Source organism: Ogataea philodendri (assembly GCF_020536065.1).
Source record: "Ogataea philodendri strain CBS6075 chromosome Unknown scaffold14, whole genome shotgun sequence".
Taxonomy (NCBI): Eukaryota; Fungi; Ascomycota; class Pichiomycetes; order Pichiales; family Pichiaceae; genus Ogataea; species Ogataea philodendri.
Window position 1 is genome coordinate 127,593 of NW_025764159.1, and position 22,171 is coordinate 149,763.

Consider the following 22,171-nt stretch of genomic DNA (forward strand, 5'->3'; position numbering starts at 1 on the left):
TTGAGCGATTACCTAATCTCGGTATCGAACTAAAGTTTTCCATCAATTGGATGGCATCAATTGAGGTAGAAGAGTTAACTGAAACGATTATAAACAGAATGGTAGCAGCAATTGATGTACTATCGACGATGGAGGTGTCTAAGGCGACGAGAAATTAAAGACAGCTCTCAATACATTCTAAAAGCTGCTTCACTTATTGGTGAACTAATGGGAGCCAATCTCAACCTGCTTACGCAGTGCCTTGTGTATCGTAAATTGTTGTTGTGATGAAGTTAGTCGTGAACTTAATCACGTGACTCTAACTGATAAGAGAGGTGACTTAAGCAAATGACACACAACATAGAATATATGTGTGGGGTGATTCTGAGAATACTATAGATATGTGAGGTTCGTTCACATACTGAAGTGAACAACTTATCTAAACTGATATAGTAAAAGAGTGAATTATCAAGTGCAACATTATGAATACTGAAGAAGTGAACCATCTTAAGAATAGAATCTTACAATTGTGCTATTTAAGACAAAAACATCTGAGACCCATATCTAATGACCTAAAATAGCATCCGTCTTGAACCAAAGTTAGTGGATTAAACTACCTGAACTAGGACGGATGCTGAGGTCTTATTGTTGCGCTTTTTCATATTATTTCAAGGGGCTTTTCCCCCTCTATTTTAAGAGAGGAGAGCTCTCTCAAACTACATATCTCACACATCAGTTGATACATACTATTGTTGAAAAGTAATTAGTCCATGCATGCGCAAGGTGTATACTATGTGGAGACATGCACTAAGATCACTGACTAAGTAGTCTTGATGCTTATCAGACACTTAATATCAATATGAGATTAGAGCTAGATGAGCTAGATATTTTTGTTTGACTAGCTTATTTTCAACTCTTTATTTAACACGAACAATCTTTCTCTACCCTTCGCTGATATTCAGACCAAACTCCAACACCCTAGTGTCTAATCGAGCGCCCAAAAATCTTACCCTGGGCTCCGAAAAGTATTTGAAAGCAGAAACTTGATACATCTTTCAGATAAACGTTTGTGGCTTATCGGATTATTATGCTGGTGAATGATGAAACTCTCACGTCATCACGCTTCCGGAAGCAGAACAGTCTAGACATCAAACTTGAAAGAAATAAATAATGCCAGAATATTAATTTTGAGGCTTTGCTTAGCTTGATTTCGTAAATCGAATGTAATTGTCATTGAAATTATCCCAGCCCCCCAGATAGAAAGTAGATATTCTGTATATCTTTAGATCACCAAGTTGTTATGTGAGCGCTCGTTTAAGAATGAAATTTGCTGGATAGATTACGGTATTTCCTTTGTCATATAGCCGGGAAAGTGTTTGTAACTTGACAGATAATACTCATACAGATCTGTCTGGTTCATGGTAAATATCAACTTAAAATATTCTCAGATATGTAATTCTAGAGTTGTCCTCTAATAAAAGGGGGAGTTAGCACCCCTTTAGATAGTATTTGAAATAGGAACAATGATACCTTAGCTTCTGTCCTAATTGAGGTGATTTCGTCTAGCGACTCTTGAATAGGACTGGGGCTATTGAAGATTGTTAGATCTGAGTCTCACACTCCCTTCTCTTATCTTGCATAATCATTGATGTATAAGAGATTAGATAAGCAGGTCGAGACTAACTCATATTAGCTCAACAGAAAGCATACCAATACTGCTTGCAGAAGAGAAAATGAACTTGAACACAATCAAGAGTGAATGTATAAGTAAAAGGTATAGAGACGTGTTCGGATGTTAGGGACAAGCTGCATGCTTTTGCGAACTACACATGAAATTGGAAGATCCCAGGTCTTGCATTGTGCACTAATGTGGTCTCAATAATACTATACTGATATTTGCTAATATAACGATACACCTGCTTATATGCCAAATAATTGATCGGAATGATAGCAGGGAATGTTCACATAATCAGAACAGTCACCATGTAACCTTGTTTATAACTTGACCGATAATACTCATATAAGTCTGTCTGATCCAGGCTAGATATCAACTAATAGTGTTTACAGATACACAATTTCTGAATTGTCCTATGGCTTAAGGAGGGGATTAATGTTGTGATGAAGCTAGTCGTGACTGAATCACGTGACTCTGACTGATAGAGAAGTTGACTTAAGCAAATGACACACAACATAGAATACATGTGTGGGGTGATTCTGAGAATGCTATAAATATGTGAGGTTCGTTCACATCTTGAAGTGAACAACTTATCTAAACTGGTATAGTGGAGGAGTGAATTATCAACTGCAACATTATGAATACTGAGGAAGCGAACTATCTTAAGAATAGAATCTTACAATAAAGCATCAAAGTATTAAGTCAGGTAGACTCAAGGTTAATTAGGATCATCTGTAAGATTCTATTCTTAAGATGGTTCACTTCTTCAGTATTCATAATGTCGCAGTTAATTATTCACTCTTCTGCTATATCAGCTCAGATAAGCTCACTTTTATATCTGGACGAAACCCACATATTCATAGTATTCTTTAAGTCGAACTGCAACATTCCCATCCGATCCTTCATCACTTCTGACACACATCACATATACTCTATATAATGTTTTTTGCTTACGTCACCTCTCTTAGCAGTAAAAGTTACGTGATTCAGTCACGACTAACTTCATCACAACATCATCTCACTTACAAAAGCAAAAAACAATAAACAAGTTAACTTTGTAATAAAGATTCAAAATTTTAACGTAGACTCATAAACAAATGGCAGATTAGAAGCAATTATCTTGTGTAATGTTGAATTGAACCTCATGAGCTGTGACCAGCTCATAATTTGTGCTAAAAGCTATACTATTACTCATCACGATCGCAGGAGCGGATAATAGTGGATTCTCGAACCTTTCTAGCTGCCACAAGTGGCACTTTACTGGTGTTGAATTCTCTCCATTAGAAAGTCGAATTGTGTTGTAGTGCATCCAGTAGCGATGTCCGTGATGAATTAGCTGTGGACATTTTATAACTTAAAGTACTTGTAAGACACTCTTAATCATTTATTTCAGTTAGTTACATAAAATGGGCTAACGTTCCTTTTATATATTTTCTTATCTTAAGCGCCAGATCTTCTGTTTTCTCTTGCTGACATAGTATATCTGGTAAACTGTTCTCGCGCGCGTATATAAGCGAAAACATAATCATCTGATACCTTTGGGACTATCTTCTTCAACAAATTGTTTACTGTTGTCTGCCATTGTGACTCATTTAGTGTTATTTAGCTTGTAAATATTCATAACTTGAAAGTTCGATCCGTTATTTCAGTCTAAAAAGTTTCTCCTCGAGAAAAACATTCCCTTTTCATAAATATTAGTCTGTGAAACATGTCTTTGTCTAAGATATATTTCACACAAATATATTTCCGGTCCTTTTCAAAACTGCGCTGCGCAGACCCTGCATAAGCGAATAAACACTTTGCATGCGAATCTTATCGATTTGCAGATATTTGAATATTTAACAGTTTCTATATTAATGTGAGGTTCTGAAGTCGGAGAAATAGCCCAAATTGCTATCAAATGCCATTTTAAAGTGGGATATGAAGAAGCCTGGTAGGAAGAGAGTAATCTGAATTGCATTGTCACGTCACACAGTAGTCAAAGATGATGATAGCTCGAGTTAGGAGTCAGAATTCAGCATTCGACATGCTAAATAAAGCTGCTCATGTTCATGTTGGAGCTCGGTGAGAATGGCTGATAAGGAGAGAGAAAGATCTATAATAGGAGTTGATCAAATTGGTCAAAAAATTACCTCATGTGACCTTAGTATCAGATTGATAATAAGCGGCTGATAAATGATATGTTAAGCCAATGCAAGTTGATCTCAACCTGCTTACCCAGTTTCTTGCGCATCGTTGATTGCACCAGATAAGACATAGAACGTGAGACTAAGATCTAACGACCTATAATAGCATCAGTCCTAAACCAGAGACAATAGACTAAGCTACCTGGATTAGGACAGATACCGAGGTCTTTTTTTCGCGTTTCCTCATACTATTAGTTGATATTTACCATGAACCAAACATCGATATATTACGGATCAGAAAGTCTCAGTTGATGTCTGCAAATAAAATCCACCTCCTATGCATAGATTTACTATGCCAAACAGTTCAAACTACCAGGAATTTGGCTAGTCAGGCCTCTTTTAAACTGTATTCAAGTGTGGTACAGTATCGGTTTTGATTCTACATCATAGATGCCAAAATTTGACAATCGACGATGACAGCGAAGTCTCTGATAGTATCATTTGAGTTCCCGCAACAATATATTTATTCTCACGCCATTCAAAGCGTACCCCCAATGTCAATAAAGTATTGCATACATTTCAGTTCAATGAAGACGGAGAGAATCCAGTCTTTCGAATCATTCTGGTATTTCCCTACAGCTTATAATCCCTGCGAATGTTTCAGATTCTGACTAACAAACTAATTTAGAATGTCGTGCGGACAAAAGACAAGAATTGCTACCTTCAGGTGTATTCCGTGAAAGCTCCTCCATCCCTGAAGACCAATCGAGAAACAAAAAAATACAGATTTAGTCAACCTGAAAGCTGTTCAGCTCGAATGAGAAAGATGGCAGTGTGCTATAAATTTTTGGAAAAAACTAGGTGGTTCTTCGTCAAGGCCGAGCTAAAGGACTTGGACAGGATGCCGCTATTGTTGAGGTATTTGCAAACCGATAAGGCTCAAATGCACAGCGGTTATTATATGCAAGATATGCACAGCCCTATTTGAAAATAATTGGAAATTTAACTGTGAAACGTGTCTCTTGAGCAGAAATGATTTACAGGTTTACATTCAAGGAAAGCTAAAAACCCACTCAGGAGTTACTTGGAATAATTTATCAGAGTATTGAATTAAGCATACTTATTAAGGTACTTTCAATACCAGATAAGAATAAAAATTTGAAATTCTAATGGAAAGTATTCGACAAGCTTTAATCTTTTCAAGCTGTTCCGTATATAACGGAAAACAAAATCTCAAATTTAATGGCTAAAGGTAGGTGCTACGGAAACCCAAGCCGGAAGCTTCCCGAACATAGAGGTGTGACGAACTTAAAATCAACAGTATAGAAGTTTGACATTGATAGACAATTTCTGGTTCTCCCAGTAACGGTAGTCAACCTGGATGCTGGTTGCAATTACACGGAATTTGACAGAAAGGTAAAGGCCAAGGTTCTCATTTCTCTGGTTGCTAAACAATAAGACATTTTAGTCTTCAGCTGACAGATGCCAATCAGAACCAAAGGATATCAGTTTAGTTGCTATTTGGAGTACCATTACTCACTCACATGCAACTATTTGGTTAAAATTATTAGGATACTACAGAGTCAACTCCAATAAAGACGAGCATTGCTGATTGTTTATACTTGGTGAGTAGAAATCCTTCTGTTTGTTGGGGTTTTTTGTTGACTGAATTTTATTCCTCCCTGCTTTTATCTATTGCTCGCCCAGCAGATCTCAAGACTTTTTTGTATTGATAAATTTTTCTGAATTGAATTGATTAGTCATTCACAGCTCTCATCTTTAATATTACACAATTGATTAATAAGCATCAACACTAAAATCTAATAAAAAAATTACTGGGAGACACGAAGGGAAAGGGGGGTTCCTATCTTCAGGCACCATAGATGCTATTTGGATGCAATCTTTAGCTTGTCCTTCCGGACCCCCCAAAATAGGGCTATATCAATATTTTGCTGTGGTAGTTCATCAAAGTTCCAATTTACCTCCGGACCACACGTCATCTATTCAAAGGCAGAGTGCTCGTGCTTGATCCTTTTCGACACTGTAGAATAGATGGCTTTTTTATGGACGTTCTACTGTCTCTTACAGAGACAACTCAGCATCAAAATTGCCCTGAGGTATTGGATTCATTAAACGAGAACAGACTCATTAGCCAATTAAGGTCAAACACATATAACAATTTTCAGTCTTGCAAACCTATATAGTGCATAGCATATACATAGCAGTACTTTTATACGAATCTGAGACTGTACTGAGAAGCAAATTTTTGGTTTTCAACGAATATGACTCTCCTTCAGTTGAGAATTAAAAGCAGGTAAATGGGCCGTGTAATTGAGATGCTATGAAATGATCATCGATTTGAATTCTTTCTCCTGAGATAACTTTCAAAAGCAATCTTGATACCAAAAGTTGATCAATTGACTTCTTTGCTTCACTTTTTGGCTTATTGTGGTCATTCTTTGTTGATCACCCTATACTATGCATAACATTTGAGAATAATTGAATTTGGAATGTGTTATTAAAAAGACTGAAGCTACTTTGGACTTAAGCGATTGGCAGCTCTGTTTAAGGAAACGTGACTATCAGTAGTCAGAACGGATGATGTAACGTAGGTACAGCAACTCAGATTCGAGTTTGCCCAATCACGCAAGGAGCCACAGGATGCTTCCGGAAAACAGCAGTATTCAAACAAGGAAAGCGGCAACTATAGAGAGACGTGTTGCTGCTTTTAGGTATTCAGTTCACCGTGATAACCAGCCTGGCCGCTTTTATCTTTGTAAAGCTATTGTCAAAATCTTATTCCAATACTCTATGGGCAAATAAACCAAGCAATTAGCCTTATATGTCAATATTAGGTAATTGGCCAATTTTGGCAATCTTGAAAATAGCCTCCCCAGATTTCCGTTTCCGAGAAGTTGCGACCGAATTTTATATATTTTTCTTATACAGATTTACACCTTCCCCGTCGACTGAGAATATGGCGCCTACTGGTCCTACTCCAAGATGTATTTTTGTTCGACATGGGTAAGTTGTCCTAATGATCTCCAAAAGTTGCTAACTTTCAATTTAGTCAGACTGCATGGTCGAAATCAGGTCAACACACCTCTTTCACGGACATCGATCTAACTGACTTTGGTGTCAAGCAGATAGCGGCGACTGGTCGTGCACTTGTTGGGTCGGCTTCGACGAACTTGATTGATCCAAAAACATTGAAAATGGTGATTTCTTCTCCTAGAACTAGAGCTTTGCACACACAAAAACTTCTTTTCGAGTCAGTTCCGTCCGAAGAACTGGAGCATGTTAATTTTGTTGTGGATGAGAACATTAGAGAATGGGATTACGGTGAGTATGAAGGTTTGAGGACTGCCGAGATCAAGGACCTTAGAGAAGAACGAGGACTCAGTCGTGACTGGGAGATTTGGTCTGACGGTTGTGAAGGAGGAGAGGATTACAAGCAGGTTACAGAAAGAGTGGATGCCGTGATTAGTAGAATACGTGATGTTCATCGCGAAGCATTTGAGAAGGGCGAAGATTGTAACGTTGTGGTCATAGGTCATGGTCACATTTTAAGATGCTTTGCAGCTCGCTGGGTTGGAAGAGAAGTTAATTGCAACCCACAATTTTTGCTTGATGCAGGTGGTGTCGGGGTTCTGAGCTACCAGCATCACAATATTTCGGAACCAGCACTCTGCTTAGCAGGAGCGTTTGTGGTCCCCGCAGACGAGACAGGGGCTGACATTTAAGATGAACAGCTCGGTAGGAGTCTGTTAGACGTTTGTAAGCTCGTCATATAGTTCCTTTTGCTCGAATGAAAATATTCTGCTATTCACACGAAGATGAGAGTTCGAAGAAGGCGTCATAGGCTTAACACCTCCATTCACCGTGTTTGGAGAAAAATGGGTTCCAAAAAGTGCCTTTTTCTGGATTCTCGCTTCTGTAACATAGGTTGAATCGTTACTTTTGTCTACCTCTTCCAAATGTTTTGATAGGCTTCGAGGTGGAGTATGGCTGGGAGCTATGCGCTCACTATATCCATTTAATTGATTTTGAATTTCCTCAATAGTATGATTTAACGAAAAGTTGAAAGAATTATTCGGATTATAATCCTCGCCAATTTCATCGTATGATTTCTTGTGGATATCAGTAGTCCTTAAAGCGGGGTTATTTGAATGGAGGTCTGTTAATTCGCCGAATTCGCGTTCGAAATCAGATTTTCCTGTCTGCGAACGCATTTGCTTGTCGCCTGAAGAGAGTGAATTATAATCACTATGGTCATTATAGTCAGGCAGAATTCGATTTGAGACTCCGTACATGATACTCAAATCAGGATGATTGTTCAAAGCTGACGCGTTTTCTTTTCTACCCGAATCAGGGCTTATAGGCTTCAGCTGAGCCGACATTTTAGTAACATTCATCGATTGAGGTTCTTCCTTTGAAAGGTTAACTCTATCTTCTATGTTCGAATTAGAGGCCACGCCCAAATCGGTAATGGAAGATTCTTTCATAGATCCAAAGGAGACATAGCCAATATGAGATGATGATAAGTTGGAAGAGGTCGTCATTGCATCAAACCCTTTGATTGAATTTTGATTATCCGCATTGCCATTAAATTGTTTGGGGATCAAAGGTAGTGGCTGATTTATGCTATCAATAGATCTCTTTAAAAATCCAGAAACCTTTCGGCCAGCTGAATTGAGATTCTCTCCCGTTTTTCTAATCATAGGCTTGATCAAATCTTTCGGTGATGGGTTACTTGAAGAAGAAGAGCGATCTGGAGCATGTGGGAAGTGTTCATAGTAGGGACTTTCCGCATCTGATGGATCACTGAAGGAAATGAATGACGATACGACGCCATTTTTTAGTTGTTTCTTCCTATTTCGCTGACTTGGTGAGACCTGTAAAATACTTTGATAGTTTTCAACCTCTTGATTAGCTATGGGAGATTCGGGGGGTTTCAAACCTGAAGATTCAGTATTTTGGATGTGTTCACTGATAGGGCAATTGCTCAGAACAAAAACACCAATGACAACAAGAATTGTTCCTAATAAAATGAAAAATCCTACCCAACCCCAAAACTGAGACCATTGTTGATAAAATGTTAACCCATTGAGAATGCTGAAAATACTGTAAACGCAGAAAACCAGAGGGTATAGAATAGAGGTGCTGATCAGCTTGAGCCCCTGATTTAACATGAATAGTTGTGACAAACACAAAACCAAAAATGTTAGAACAATCAAATAAGCTGTCAGATTGTTCAGTTGTTTAATGTTGTGGTTGATAATTGTTGAGAGTGCGATCTCGATAGCGGATTTAGCAAGCAAAAGCGAATGTGCCGAGAGAATACCGGAGGTAACACCATAAAGTACACCTTGTATCGACTTAGTTGTAACGCTGGAGTTCGTGAATAGAAGGTGGTGGAAAAAAGAGCCGCATCTGACTAAAATGAGTGTAAATCCCGATGGAGGTCGACTAGGAGATGAAGCAGGTTCCCTCTCTTGAACATTATTAGTGGTCTCACATCCAAAGATACCTAAAACCTGATTGTAAACAGGTCTTACAGGAGAGACCATATTTGTTCTCTCATTGGCATCGATCGTGCTTGATGAGTTTGTAGCGTGTTTTCCAGAAACATGGATCCACCAAAGGAAAAAAATAACGATTCCATACTCCAGTATAAGCCACCCAATAAACTCTTTCTGTGCAAGCAGGATCAAAAACTGAGATAAATTGTATTCGGGCTCATCGATGAAACTCCCAAATAGGGCAATCAAAAATGCTCCGAAGCCAACCAAACCCGTACCATAGAAAGACCCAAGCGTAAACTTTTCGTTTAAAATCAACGAATTGAAAATAGTATTGAAAACCAAACCGATTGACTGAAGAGGACTTAGTATTATCACCGGCAAGGTAGACAGTTGTATGCTCGACCCAAATACATTCGATATGATGAAAAGTGAGAAGCCCAGATGCCAAAGTGACCTCTTATAAGGTGTCATTATTGTAGATCCCGAGCCAGAAGATTCACATATCAGATGTGATTTACGTTGCAGGATTAATCCTACCGACTGACAAGCTGAAGAGAGTATACCGGAAAGGCAGCCGATCAAAATTCGATTCTTAGCAAAAAATGAATCTGTGGCTTTGTCACCGATCAAGTTGATTTTGACGTTCTCCAGAGCAAGAGACAAATTCATGATGGACTATATTACCAGAGAAGCAATTGCAAGCTTTGTCGAACAAAACACTCGCACAAGGACAAAAAATGGCGTTCCCAACTTTTAGCAATAACTCCTCGGAAACTTGACGACTTGAGGTCTTGTCAGAGAATGGGGATTGCTATATGATCGATCCTTTTGAATCCAATTCTTGTAGATAGCAGTATCAGAGAGACTATTAATAATGACAAATGGTCTTTGCTAGCATCAAGCATAAACGGCTTTAGTAAAAAAAAGGTAAGACAGCACATAAAATGCCCAGGAAGTCAACATATTACGTAATAAAATGTAAGTGATAAATCGCTATCTTTTTGCCACATTTGAAGTGCTCTCGAACTTCTAATCGCTCGACCACCATGCTATAGATATTATACTTTGAAACAGAGACTGATCCCACGAGATTCGACGAGTGAATCATGTTTTTATGTATATTTGGGAAAGCGGTTGAACTATTGACGCGTCAAAAGAATTTTTTGGTTTCAATTAAATGTGTTCAGGCTTGAATTAATATGGAGGATGTCAAATCTTATCTCGCGACCGCACTAAGAAACTCCAATTCCATAAACATGGAGAATGTTTTGGAAGGAATACAACAGCTTGATCTGCTTTTGGGGAAACTTAGTGTTTTGAAGTATGAAACTTTGGAGAACTCGCAGCAAATGAATTCAACATATACTTCTGATAAATCTGCTGAAAGCCGATCTCAAGAAACGGGCCATTCAACTCTGAATTTGAAGACCAGAAACTTACAGCGGAGGTGGAAAGTTCCAAAAACCGACGACTTAATATTTGGTGAATTTTTAGCTCTTCAAAATGATATTCACCTAAACGTGGTGGCCAACTTGATACACAACATATCCAATATTGCACACCAAAAAGATTATGAGCTATTGAAAATTTGCCTAAAAGTGATTCAAGGTTGTCTTCTTCTCCACCCTCCATCACGTAATCTGTTCATTTTGGACTCGAACATGCTTGTTTTATTACGACTGTTGGATTTGCACAATCCACCGCAAGTCATTGAAAGCGTGATTCCAACTCTCGTAAGCATTTTGGTGCGGAATGTACCGAATATCAGAACATTCGAAAATCTGGATGGAACCAAAGCCATGTGCACATTGTTGACTCATAAAATCTCGACTACCTCTTCCTCGACCGGGTGGAAAGAGGTTCAGGTGAAAGCCCTTGAATTTTTGTTTTTTTACCTGATTCCAGAATCTCACAGCGGAAGAGCGGTCTCGGGGGTCTATGACACAAGTTCAACACATTCAAGAAGCGGACCGAACAAGTTTAACGACGATGGTTATCCCAGAAGAGGCACAGGAGAAAAAGCCCAGATACTCAATAGATACCTTAACAAAGAAATCACAGAAGGTTTAATTGCTGAGCTTCTTTCGAGCAAACCTTTTGGAAACATGCAGACCGACTGGTGATAAGGTGATCATGAAGAAGCTTTTGGCCCTCTGTACAGACAGTCCAACTATCCTCAATTTGATTTACGACGGTATCGCCTATTGATGATCTCGCTCTTAAACCGAGACAATTTGGAACGTGTCATGCAGCATTTCATTTACTTAAAGATTGTTTCGAGTCTTTACCAATATAGTGAATGGGGTTCTCGGTCATCTCTGTGAATTAAGGAAAAGATTAAAAGTACCCTTTTTCTTTAGCTATCCTTTTCTGAGGAGGTCAAAAGTCTTCTAGGAATAATTCAACTTTTGGAAGACACTAATCGCGAAAATAGTAGTCACCGGTTTAATACTGCATTCCAGATCTTGATTCCGGAGTTTTGTCAAAGTTTACAGGAGTTCAGTTAATTTCGTTGTAGAATCAATCTGTTCGAATCCCCCATGTCTTCTTCAACGCTACACTAATTATGCGAAGATCATGTCAGCGCAGTCACGTGCCCTGACTAAACTCCGAATTCGGTGAACCTCCAAAACTACTGTGCAACACCCAATTTAAAAGTCGGACTCGACTTCGGAAATATGAGTTTAACGGCCCCAGAAAAAAATACCACCCTGCGGGCATTTTAGGGTACACCGGGGAGTTTCCGTGGTGGGCGAAAAAAGATTGCTGGAAGTATCATTCGCAGTAAAACTATACATATCAATTTCGATATCTATTTTTTTTAAACATTCGTGATTTGGATATGCTTTCACAAATTGTCAAAAATAACTTGGTCAAAGGCTCAGGAAGAAGAACATTCGCCACTGCTGTGAATGAGAACTCACTTCCAAAGAAGTACGGTGGAAAGTACATAGTGACTTTGATTCCTGGTGACGGAATTGGTAAAGAGATTACAGACTCTGTTAAGACGATTTTTGCCGCAGAGAATGTCCCAATTGATTGGGAAACTGTCGAGCTTTCCGGTGTTTCCGGTTCGAATTCACAGATTGATGAGGCTGTTCTTTCTTTGAAGAGAAATAAGGTTGGATTGAAAGGAATCACCTACACACCTAGCTCTCCATTTGCAAAATCACTAAATGTCGCATTAAGAAAGGAGTTGGATATCTACGCTTCCTTGGTCCTGATCAAGAATATTCCTGGAGTGCCTGCTAAATTACAGGATATTGACTTCGTGTTGGTGAGAGAGAACACCGAGGGTGAGTATTCTGGTCTCGAGCATCAGTCTGTCCCGGGGGTTGTGGAATCTTTGAAGATTATGACCAAATACAAGACAGAAAGAATCGCTCGGTTTGCTTTTGATTTTGCCATTAAAAACGACAGAAAGCTTGTTACCGCTATTCATAAAGCCAACATTATGAAACTTGGTGACGGTTTGTTCAGAGCTACCGTGAAGGATGTCGGAACGTCGGAGTATCCCGACATTGAAGTCAAGGACATGATTGTGGACAATGCTTCGATGCAAGCTGTTTCGAACCCACAACAGTTTGATGTCATGGTGACACCAAATCTTTATGGTTCCATCCTGTCTAATATTGGTGCCGCTCTTATTGGGGGACCAGGTCTTGTTCCAGGTGCAAACTTCGGTAGAGAACATGCAGTTTTCGAGCCAGGTTGCAGACACGTTGGTTTGGACATCAAAGATAAAAACCTGGCCAATCCAACAGGAATGATCTTGTCTGCTACAATGATGTTGAGACATCTTGGATTGGACGACTATGCTGACAGAATCTCAAAAGCTACGTATGATGTTTTGGCAGAGGGAAAGACCGTCACTTCCGATATCGGAGGTAAAGCCACCACCACAGAGTTTACGGAGGCCATCTTATCAAAGCTCCATGCTTGAATAGATTATTCAATATCTAGAATACCTATACTTATCTGTGATGTATAGATAACTAAAACGTATTTATATTCAGAAAATATTTTTGCATGGTCATGATAAGTACGTATTTCTAATTACTGTATGTAATTGATTTACATCACAATTTAGTTTTATTTGAGAATTCAGTCGATAATAATAAGGGAAAAAATGAGTGAATCGCTTAATTCCGTCGATTTCCATCTCCAGCTTAAGTTATCACAGTTCTGTACTCCAATAGAAGTACTCAAAAAGAATTTCAAAGGAGTACAGATGTTAGTAGAGCGACAAAAAGGCAATATCTTATCTCAATTGAAGCTGATAGAAATGTCATCTTCCAAAGCGGAAAAAACCCAACTTATGAACACTCTGATTGAACAGCAGAAACGTTTCAATCAATTGCTGAGACTCAAGGTGGCGCAACATAATGAATTCATCTCCAGGCTACAATCTAGAATATTACGACTGAGTATAATAGATCAAAATGATATCAGGCCTCTCGGTAAAGCGACGACGGAAAATGTTGCTCAGGACAGACCTACATTCTACAAAGAAGAAATCAATCTTATGATTATCGACTTTTTACTGAAAACATCTTATTTGAATCGTTCTCAATCACAGGAACTTAACGCGGGAGTCATGCTTGCTAAAAAATTAGGTTTGGAAAAACAGGTCGATTATGATGTGATATTGCAAGGACTGGAGATCTATAACCAGATCAAAATCCATAAGAATTTGAAAGTGCTCATGAATTGGTGTACGGAAAACAAGAGGAGTTTGAAGTCGATTCAAACATTGAATAACTCTGATTCTAGTTTGGAGTTCGAAACATATTTTCAAAGCTTCATTGAGAATATTAAACTCGGAAAGCTTCCCGATGCGCTGGAAGTTGCAAATTCGTATCTTATCAATTTCCTGGACATAAATGCCCGCGGCAATCTGAACCAAATTGCTTCTGGGGCAGCATTACTGTGCTGGAATCACGACAGTTTCAGGAACGTATTTGCTCAATCATCGAAAACAGGGGGGCTGAAGTCTTCAAGCTTTTACGATCAGAATGTGCACATGATGAACCAAATCGAGAAGAACGTATCTCATTACAATGACCTATTGGAAGATTTGAAATGGACAAAGCTAGCTAATTTTTTTCTTTTCAACTTCAATTCCCTATACGGCATTGAACAAAGTCCTGAGTTGCTGCTTTTACTCAGCATTGGCTCTATTGCGTTGAAAACGAGATCATGTGCCCACGAAATCAACGAGATAGTCGATTCAGAACATATAAGCTTTGAAAGTTACTTGAAGGAGAATTTGAGTATGGGGGCTCGCTCAGGGATCAGCAATGAGTGTCCAATTTGCTCTACTGATCTTTTCGAATTGACGAGCCATCTCCCATTCTCACATCAGGTGAAATCAAACATTTACGACAATTCGGTCATGCTTCCGAATGGGAATGTTTACCAATACGAGAAACTTATGTTGAACAACTGGAAATTAAGCCAAGATTCAGTTTTGGAGTCCTCTGGCAGTGGTTCAATGAGATCAGCATCTGCATTCTTGACGAGTTTGCAAGCATCTGATGATGTCGATAGGCAAGAAGAACACGCAAGCTTGCTAGGAAGTCATAAAATTGTGGATCCTCTGACAGGACAGTCTTTTAGAAGGGAGCAGATTGTAAAAGTTTATCCTACGTAAATTAATGAACGTCGCTACTTGATTGTGTTTCGATCAGAGATGGTCATGTGTTGCCATGTGATGCCAACTTTGGCACTACACATCACGTCAACTAGCCACATACCAGCCACATTTTGCACGCCTTACACCATTAATGCTATTTCCTCTTCGGTCTTGATTTAAGATTTAATCAATACAAAGTTTGCTTTGGTTTCAGCAAGATGGTGCGAGGAGATACCGTGCTTTCTTCCCGTTGGAAAAAATGCATCGGTAATAAAATTCCCACTTCTCCTATTCAAACCAGATGAACAAGCTCTTCCTCTACGGTGACTACCATCCTGAACAAATCTAGTGAATCATGTTTTGTGCTTGGTAAGCTAGTGGACTTGGGCTTCTCTCACAATCATCTGGACTCTGACAAGATAGGACTTGTCGAACAATTTTTGATGAACATAGAATAACGCTGGACCTAAGTCAGATAAACATGGTTCTTTATCTCTTGGAACTCGATACGGTTCTCAAGAAGTCACAGGACTAAACTTGATAGTGTGCGAGTTCAGATTTGGATGGAGTCATCACAAGAGATTGAGGAAAATAATCAATTTAATGGGCTACTCAAGAACGTTTCTGACAGTACCCGAATTTTTTACAGCAGTATCAAACCCGCCTTCCAAAGAACAGGATTTGTTGGATCATCTTGATATTGCAGATCAACCCTATGTGCATTGCAATAATGACGATCTGACAGTTGCTTTATTCACCAAAAGACTGAAAGGCTTTAATCCAGGTTTTCTCAACGCAATGGGGCTTTCTTACTTAACATTTTGTGAGTACTTTATATTTGCTTCTGAAGTTGAGCTAATAATCGCGATGTCATTCTTTGAAATGAGTGATCCCAACCAGCTACTGTTTTCGACCATCAATTGGGGGCATCATGACACTCAAAATTTCCTTACAAATTCAGGCCTTTGGGACGCTCCAGAATAGAGATTCTTTTTGAATTGTTCAAGCGCACCGATTTATCAAGAAGATTTATGACCTCGATTTGGACGAATCTGTAGCGAAAGCTTTAGCATATGAGAGTTCAGAGAAGAGCAGCTTCAGCGTGGAAATCGATGGATAACATGACCATGGGCTCTACAACACTGACTATGGTGAGTGGTCTCGCCAAGTTAAGAACGAAGTGTGGTTCTCTTTCCGGCCTATGCCTTTTCCAAGGTTGAGAGCAACATATCAGCTCCTCAAAGAAATTCCTTGTTCAAATGCTGCTCTTGAGAGCACTTTCAGCCTCACCAACAACGTGGTGGAATTAAGGATTATCTACCTCGGCAATGAAAAGCTTTCAAACCTAATGTGTATTCCCTTGTTTGTCAGTTCTATCCCGGAGCTGCAAAAATTGGAACATCAATCTCACTTTGCAACTGAAGGTCAAGACGACGAGTGCTTTGATGTGAAGGTTGACGATATATTGGACGTTGAAACTATTTGCTGCTGACTATATAATATGCAATGTTGACTGAGACTCAAACATCGTAATTCAACACCAGGGCTGTGTAAAGGCTGCGCAACATGTGGTCAAATTGTAATCAAAGATCATTTCTGGTGTTGATGAATGTGCTTGAGACTGACGAAAAAAATTGCACCAATTGATCTGTGAATTTAATGGGAAAGCTTAAGGGAAAAGGCAGTAAAAACAGCAAACGCGGTAGGTCCAAACTGGAATCAGCTCTTACGCGGTATCAAGTCGTATCAGAAAACAAGAAACACACTGATTCGAGGGTACACGAGCAAGACATCTTGAGGTCTAAGAGGGCCGGAAAACAAAAAGGCCATAAGCTTATATCTTCTGACAATTTTCAGAAGCCATTTATACCGTTCAAATCTCACGAAAATGTACTTCTGGTTGGAGAAGGTGATTTTTCATTTGCCTTGAGTATAATCAATTCCAATTATGTTATGCCATCTCATCTATGGGCAACAAGCTTAGATTCTGAAGACGAAATAATTTCCAAATACCCTCATGCAGTACAGACACTTCAGCAGTTGAGAGGGAAAGGTGTCAAACTGGTATTTGAGGTTGATGGGACTCGTTTATGTGAGTCGTTGAAGTTGAGCTCAAATACAAAGAAATATTCAAGGAGAAACATAAGTATTTTGGAAACTGACCATATAGACCTTATAATGTTCAACTTCCCGCATACAGGTAAAGGGATCAAGGATGTTGAGAGGAATATTATAGTACACCAACGTCTACTGGAGGATTTTTTCAAAAGCTGTCTTTCATTTTTCGACCTTCTAGAATGCTCCCGTGACGCCGTCAAAGAGAGTTCGACCGTCGATGCTATTTCCGGTTATAAAGTCACGAGTTTTGATTTATCGGAATCAGCTAAGGAATCAACCGGAAAGGGTAGAATCGCCCTTTCGCTTTTTGAGGGTGAACCTTACGATTCTTGGATTCCCCGGAAGATAGCCAGGAAGTCAATCAATTACAAGGTAGAACGCTCAGGAAAGTTTCAGTGGGAAGCATTTGAAGGATATCATCATCGGAGAACGAATAGCATGAGGGACACAACCAAAATTGCAAATTCACGAGACGCTCGTCTGTATGTCTTTGAATCTAATAAAGAGCAAGGAGCCGATGCCAGCAATGAATTGAACAGGGAATGATATGAAAACTGACGTGATGTCAGTCTTTTGAGCAGCCGTTTCAACTTGAGCGCAACTTTTCACACAGAGCCTACATGGCGGCTCTCGACCAAGAGCATATGTACTTTATGCCTAATATATTACGTAATCACAAATAAACAGTGACCTACAACTGACGAACTCTAGCTAACATATTTTGTTACCAGCTAAATAAAATTGACAATTGAAGCGGTAATTGGTTCAGTCAACACTTTTAGATTGTGTGAACGCTATAATTTGTCTTTTCAAAGATCAAGAAGGGTTGGAGAATTTTTTATAGGAAAGAGAAAAGGAGTTGTCTCTGTGATTACCGATGGCCTAAAATCTTACACAAAGATCAATAATCTCTCTTGAAAACTGCAAAATTTCATTCCGGCATTTTTCGATAGCACCCTTATTTCACTTATCGTGACTATTACCATTTGGAGTCATCGTATATTTGCAAGACATCAAAACTGAACTGAGATATGGTTCTTAAAAATTCTTTTGAAAGTTTGAAGCTCCGTCAGTCATCTGCTAGGGTGACATCTTCAAATTCTATGACAATTGTTGAGGCTCCGGAAGAAGGAGGACTACAGTCACCGCCTGGCCAAAAGTTTTGGAAGTATCATGTTTTACAATTAAGCCAATCAGAATTCTATCTGACCACCAACCCCGACGATCGTCACAAATTTGTTCGAAGCGCGCCAGGATATTACGTTAATCTAGAGCTCTTGAAAGACAATACTCGGAATTTTGTATCAGCATCGAATAATGGTTTCCGTTTAGTTTTCACCAAACAAAGTTATCCCAAATCCAACGAAACAGGTGATATACTTTATGATCCAGTGAAATCTTTCGCGGTTGAAAAACAAGCTTACTCAAAAGGTGGAAATGTTGAACTGAATGGAACAGCCAGCCAGTTTGTTGATGAAGAGGGTAAAGTTATAGACCACATGCAGGACCGACAGTTGAACGTTAATTACACCAATAAAGCGAACTCTGTTTCCCATAATGGCATGGTAATGGAGACATGCTATAAATTAGGCTCAAGCTGCGTATGTTCTTTGAAAGAGAAGAAAAGTACCATCTTGTTCAAAAATAAGATTGATGGTGTCAAATTATCGAAGGAAGGTTCCATATACTTCATTGATGAACAACTTGGAGGAACTTACTGGCATGATTCAATACTAGGACTATTTAGACCTTGTGAACGGGACATGAAAGCTAAAATTACCAAAAAGGTTTTATCTAAAGGTGATTCATTTCATTCTTCACTTCGGGAGGACGCAGCAGACAATTTCGAAGCACTCAATTTGGATGATGATAATGAGTCTGGAACAGACCGTACATTCTATTATGCAAGAGATGGACTGTTACAACGACACCCTCAAGACGATTCCCCTAACGATTTCAAGGTTGGCTGGGTTACAATTTACGACAAAGCTGATTACTTTGCAAAAACGGATGGGAAGTGGGAACAAGTTCTTGGCTTCACGCTCGTTGCAGCTTTCGAGCAATTCATTGGTAGGATTTCTCGGGACTCGGTACTAATCTGACGGCTTTTGCTTTTTAATAGATCGAATTTTCCTCAAATCATCTTTATCTTATCGCTCCAGGTGTTTCCTAAAGTGTACTATCTCCGGCCAAAAGTTTTGGCCGGAATTTCTCTCAAGCTACTTTATCCCAACATGGAAGGACCGAAAAAAATCCGGCCGCCAAATAAATTCCCGTAGCATTTGAATCACTTCTTTTGCACACGGATTGGCGTCTCGCGCTGAGAAATACCCGGTGAAAGAAATTTGCCCTTTTCGGAATTGCAAATATTGATTTAGCATTATAAAAGAAGGGAATATCTCACCAATTCGAAACATAATATCTATAATATCAATCGTATATCATGACAGTTACTCCAGAGAAAACAATTTGCGTGTTTTGTGGATCATCTTTCGGGAAGAATGCATCCTTCACCAAGGCAGCTACAGAGCTAGGTAATTTACTTGCTTCAAAGAAATATGGTCTTGTTTACGGAGGTGGAACTACAGGACTGATGGGCATCATCGCAAAAACGGTGGCATCTCAGGATGGGTATGTTCATGGAATCATTCCTGACGCTCTTGTCACTAAAGAGAGATCCGACTCAGTTGACGAGATCAATAAGAAAATACAGACAGATGTGGAGAATCACAAGGGAGAAACGCCTCTGGATGATAGTTACGGGAAAACCACCATTGTCACGGATATGCACACTAGAAAGAAAATGATGGGAATGGAGGCTAATGGAGGATTCGTGGCAATGCCTGGTGGCTTTGGCACGTTGGAGGAAATTATGGAAGTGACGACTTGGTCTCAGTTAGGAATTCACAAGAAACCAGTCGTTCTGTTTAATGTTGATGGATTTTACGATGAGTTCATCAAGTTTCTGGACAGCGCTGTGGAAGCCGGATTCATTTCAAAGAATAATAGTAGTATTCTAGCAGTTGCAAACACAGCCGAGGAGGTGGTCGAAAAGTTAGACAATTATGTTGTTCCAGAAGGTCGATTCAACCTCACATGGAAGAATAATTAGATTAGATTCACACGTCTCGTGTACTACTTGCTCATACTACTTTTAGATAAAAGAAGTTAAATATTCAGTATAAATAAAACTAACTTAATCGAAAGTGTTGATGTAGTCAATGCTATCGACACACTGAGCAACTGTCATTTGCCCTGCACCAACAATCTTGCTAACTTCGATACCTGAGTTGACAGTGGAAAGATATGCGTCGTGTTCTAAAATTAGTCCATTGACTCCCGAATCTTTCCAGCGACGAACATCACTATAGATGTCATCGGCTGTCCTGGATGGAGGTGAAGTTTCCATTTTCCAATCAAAGGAGTCATGATCCCAAAGAACTGCCTGCATTCCGAAAGCTCTAGCAATCTGCCGAACTCTATCGTCAACGCCACCATACGGTGGTCTGTACCATTTGGGCAGATGGGAGCCGGTTGCATTCATAGCCCAAATTGACCACTGAAGTTGAGCAACAATATCTTCATTGTTTAGCTCCGGCAAAAACTTATGTGACCAAGTATGACATCCAAGAAGATGTCCCTGATTTTTGATCTGGTTGTAGATCTCAGGATATCTAACAACGTTCATCCCAATTGTAAAGAAAGTTGTCTTGTGATTTAACCCTGCAAGGAGTTTTGGGGTGTAGGGAGAAGGCCCATCATCGAAAGTTTGAGACAGAGTTGGGCAAGTATACGCATCGTCAAACGATATACATTTGAAGCAATCAAATGAACAAGTTGAGCGGTCGGGAGGACAGACACCAGGCGCTCTGGGAGGAATGTTAGGCAAAGATTTAAGATCAATAAAATCAAGTGGAATATATGGCGGATCAGCTCCAGGCCATTCAGTCAAACCTGTGAAGTCAGATAACCATTTTGGAACGGGAGTAGAAGCCATCATAGAAATGTTTACCGAGGGAAGTTCAGTGAAGCTAGATCGAATCAAAGTATCAGACTGCGATCCTGTTGGAACCGCCAAGGTAGAACCCAATCTTGAAAGACCTAGAGTGAGAATAAATGGAAATGTATCTGCTCTCATTGCATCAGTATCACTATCTGAAGAAAGATGCTATTTAGTCCGTATCGATGATGGAAAAGAGAATATCTTAATTAAGGAGAGAAAGATGTCTCAACAGGTTTTTAAATCCAGCTAAACGCCTAATGGATATGCGTTATTTAAATGTACCTTGCATTGGCAAACGTCCTTTCATCGCTACCTCTAGACTCATCCTTCATAGACTCGCTTGGAATACAGAGAGGAGATAAATCTTCACCTAATTTATCACTCGCAAAACTATCTCTCCTTGCAACCGGTGTTAGAGAGTAATTTGCAAAAGTAGGCGAGTTGCTCGTCTTTTTCCTAGTTTTGCTTGTTCGGAAATCGGGTATGTCGTACGATTGGTTATCGTAGAACGAGTTGAATGGCGGAACCGAATTGGAAACACTAGGTAACCTTTTTGAGCTAGCCACCGACCCAGCAATAGTTGACCGTCGCTGACTAGATGATCTGCTTAGTGATGACGAATTCGATGCAGAAGAAAAGGACCCAGTAGATGAAACCGGCATGAATTTGACTAATTGTTGTTTCAGCTGCTTGTTCTCTTCTTTCAGAGTTTGTATTTCTTTCATTAGTTTCAGCACAATGCCCTCTTGCTCTTTTTCCATAACATCAATCAAATTTTCTGAGCTTAACGGCGGAACGCTGACAGACGATCGTCTAGATCTAGAGGAAGAAGCGTTGGATGATATGGAAGAGTAGGGCAGCTGATCTGCCTTGTTTAAGGTTGGAGCTTGTGTTGATTTTGGGCTCAACGCTATTGGGTTTGTTGAGTGTGGCGTGATCTTGGGACTTGTGATTAGATGCGGCTCTGCGAATGAGGTCTCTGATGTTGAGGGTAATCGATTAGGCAGAGTATGGCGATTAGCAGTAATCGGTTTGTTGAGTTGTAAACCAGTTGTACGCGGAGACGTTTGTGCGCCAGAGGGTTGACCGCTGTTGTCTGTATGAGCCATG

At 39.6% G+C, this 22,171-nt stretch overlaps 13 protein-coding genes across 13 annotated transcripts; 9 read left to right on the forward strand and 4 right to left on the reverse strand.

Annotated features, from left to right (window-relative positions):
* Positions 1–6,757: 6,757 nt before the first annotated feature.
* Positions 6,758–7,523, forward strand: OGAPHI_006413 (uncharacterized protein; the record flags this gene model as incomplete). The annotated part of the gene is made up of 2 exons (XM_046207698.1): positions 6,758–6,785; positions 6,874–7,523. 2 exons carry the CDS (start codon positions 6,758–6,760, stop codon positions 7,521–7,523), a joined length of 678 nt encoding a protein of 225 aa, XP_046058678.1.
* Positions 7,524–7,547: 24 nt separating this feature from the next.
* OGAPHI_006414 (uncharacterized protein) lies at positions 7,548–9,974 on the reverse strand (the record flags this gene model as incomplete). The annotated part of the gene is made up of 1 exon (XM_046207699.1): positions 7,548–9,974. One exon carries the CDS (start codon positions 9,972–9,974, stop codon positions 7,548–7,550), a length of 2,427 nt encoding a protein of 808 aa, XP_046058679.1.
* Positions 9,975–10,561: 587 nt separating this feature from the next.
* OGAPHI_006415 (uncharacterized protein) lies at positions 10,562–11,428 on the forward strand (the record flags this gene model as incomplete). Its single annotated transcript, XM_046207700.1, has 1 exon — positions 10,562–11,428. One exon carries the CDS (start codon positions 10,562–10,564, stop codon positions 11,426–11,428), a length of 867 nt encoding a protein of 288 aa, XP_046058680.1.
* A 719-nt stretch (positions 11,429–12,147) lies between these two features.
* On the forward strand, positions 12,148–13,248 carry OGAPHI_006416 (uncharacterized protein; the record flags this gene model as incomplete). Its single annotated transcript, XM_046207701.1, has 1 exon — positions 12,148–13,248. One exon carries the CDS (start codon positions 12,148–12,150, stop codon positions 13,246–13,248), a length of 1,101 nt encoding a protein of 366 aa, XP_046058681.1.
* OGAPHI_006417 (uncharacterized protein) lies at positions 12,559–13,104 on the reverse strand (the record flags this gene model as incomplete). The annotated part of the gene is made up of 1 exon (XM_046207702.1): positions 12,559–13,104. One exon carries the CDS (start codon positions 13,102–13,104, stop codon positions 12,559–12,561), a length of 546 nt encoding a protein of 181 aa, XP_046058682.1.
* Positions 13,249–13,536: 288 nt separating the features above from the next.
* OGAPHI_006418 (uncharacterized protein) lies at positions 13,537–14,958 on the forward strand (the record flags this gene model as incomplete). Its single annotated transcript, XM_046207704.1, has 1 exon — positions 13,537–14,958. One exon carries the CDS (start codon positions 13,537–13,539, stop codon positions 14,956–14,958), a length of 1,422 nt encoding a protein of 473 aa, XP_046058683.1.
* A 585-nt stretch (positions 14,959–15,543) lies between these two features.
* OGAPHI_006419 (uncharacterized protein) lies at positions 15,544–15,924 on the forward strand (the record flags this gene model as incomplete). Its single annotated transcript, XM_046207705.1, has 1 exon — positions 15,544–15,924. The coding sequence occupies one exon, from the start codon at positions 15,544–15,546 to the stop codon at positions 15,922–15,924; it is 381 nt and encodes a 126-aa protein (XP_046058684.1).
* Positions 15,925–16,599: 675 nt separating this feature from the next.
* On the forward strand, positions 16,600–17,604 carry OGAPHI_006420 (uncharacterized protein; the record flags this gene model as incomplete). The annotated part of the gene is made up of 1 exon (XM_046207706.1): positions 16,600–17,604. The coding sequence occupies one exon, from the start codon at positions 16,600–16,602 to the stop codon at positions 17,602–17,604; it is 1,005 nt and encodes a 334-aa protein (XP_046058685.1).
* Positions 17,605–18,089: 485 nt separating this feature from the next.
* Positions 18,090–19,160, forward strand: OGAPHI_006421 (uncharacterized protein; the record flags this gene model as incomplete). Its single annotated transcript, XM_046207707.1, has 1 exon — positions 18,090–19,160. The coding sequence occupies one exon, from the start codon at positions 18,090–18,092 to the stop codon at positions 19,158–19,160; it is 1,071 nt and encodes a 356-aa protein (XP_046058686.1).
* Positions 19,161–19,501: 341 nt separating this feature from the next.
* On the forward strand, positions 19,502–20,170 carry OGAPHI_006422 (uncharacterized protein; the record flags this gene model as incomplete). The annotated part of the gene is made up of 1 exon (XM_046207708.1): positions 19,502–20,170. The coding sequence occupies one exon, from the start codon at positions 19,502–19,504 to the stop codon at positions 20,168–20,170; it is 669 nt and encodes a 222-aa protein (XP_046058687.1).
* An 84-nt stretch (positions 20,171–20,254) lies between these two features.
* On the reverse strand, positions 20,255–21,196 carry OGAPHI_006423 (uncharacterized protein; the record flags this gene model as incomplete). Its single annotated transcript, XM_046207709.1, has 1 exon — positions 20,255–21,196. The coding sequence occupies one exon, from the start codon at positions 21,194–21,196 to the stop codon at positions 20,255–20,257; it is 942 nt and encodes a 313-aa protein (XP_046058688.1).
* On the forward strand, positions 20,937–21,311 carry OGAPHI_006424 (uncharacterized protein; the record flags this gene model as incomplete). Its single annotated transcript, XM_046207710.1, has 1 exon — positions 20,937–21,311. One exon carries the CDS (start codon positions 20,937–20,939, stop codon positions 21,309–21,311), a length of 375 nt encoding a protein of 124 aa, XP_046058689.1.
* A 22-nt stretch (positions 21,312–21,333) lies between these two features.
* On the reverse strand, positions 21,334–22,170 carry OGAPHI_006425 (uncharacterized protein; the record flags this gene model as incomplete). The annotated part of the gene is made up of 1 exon (XM_046207711.1): positions 21,334–22,170. One exon carries the CDS (start codon positions 22,168–22,170, stop codon positions 21,334–21,336), a length of 837 nt encoding a protein of 278 aa, XP_046058690.1.
* Position 22,171: the final 1 nt, after the last annotated feature.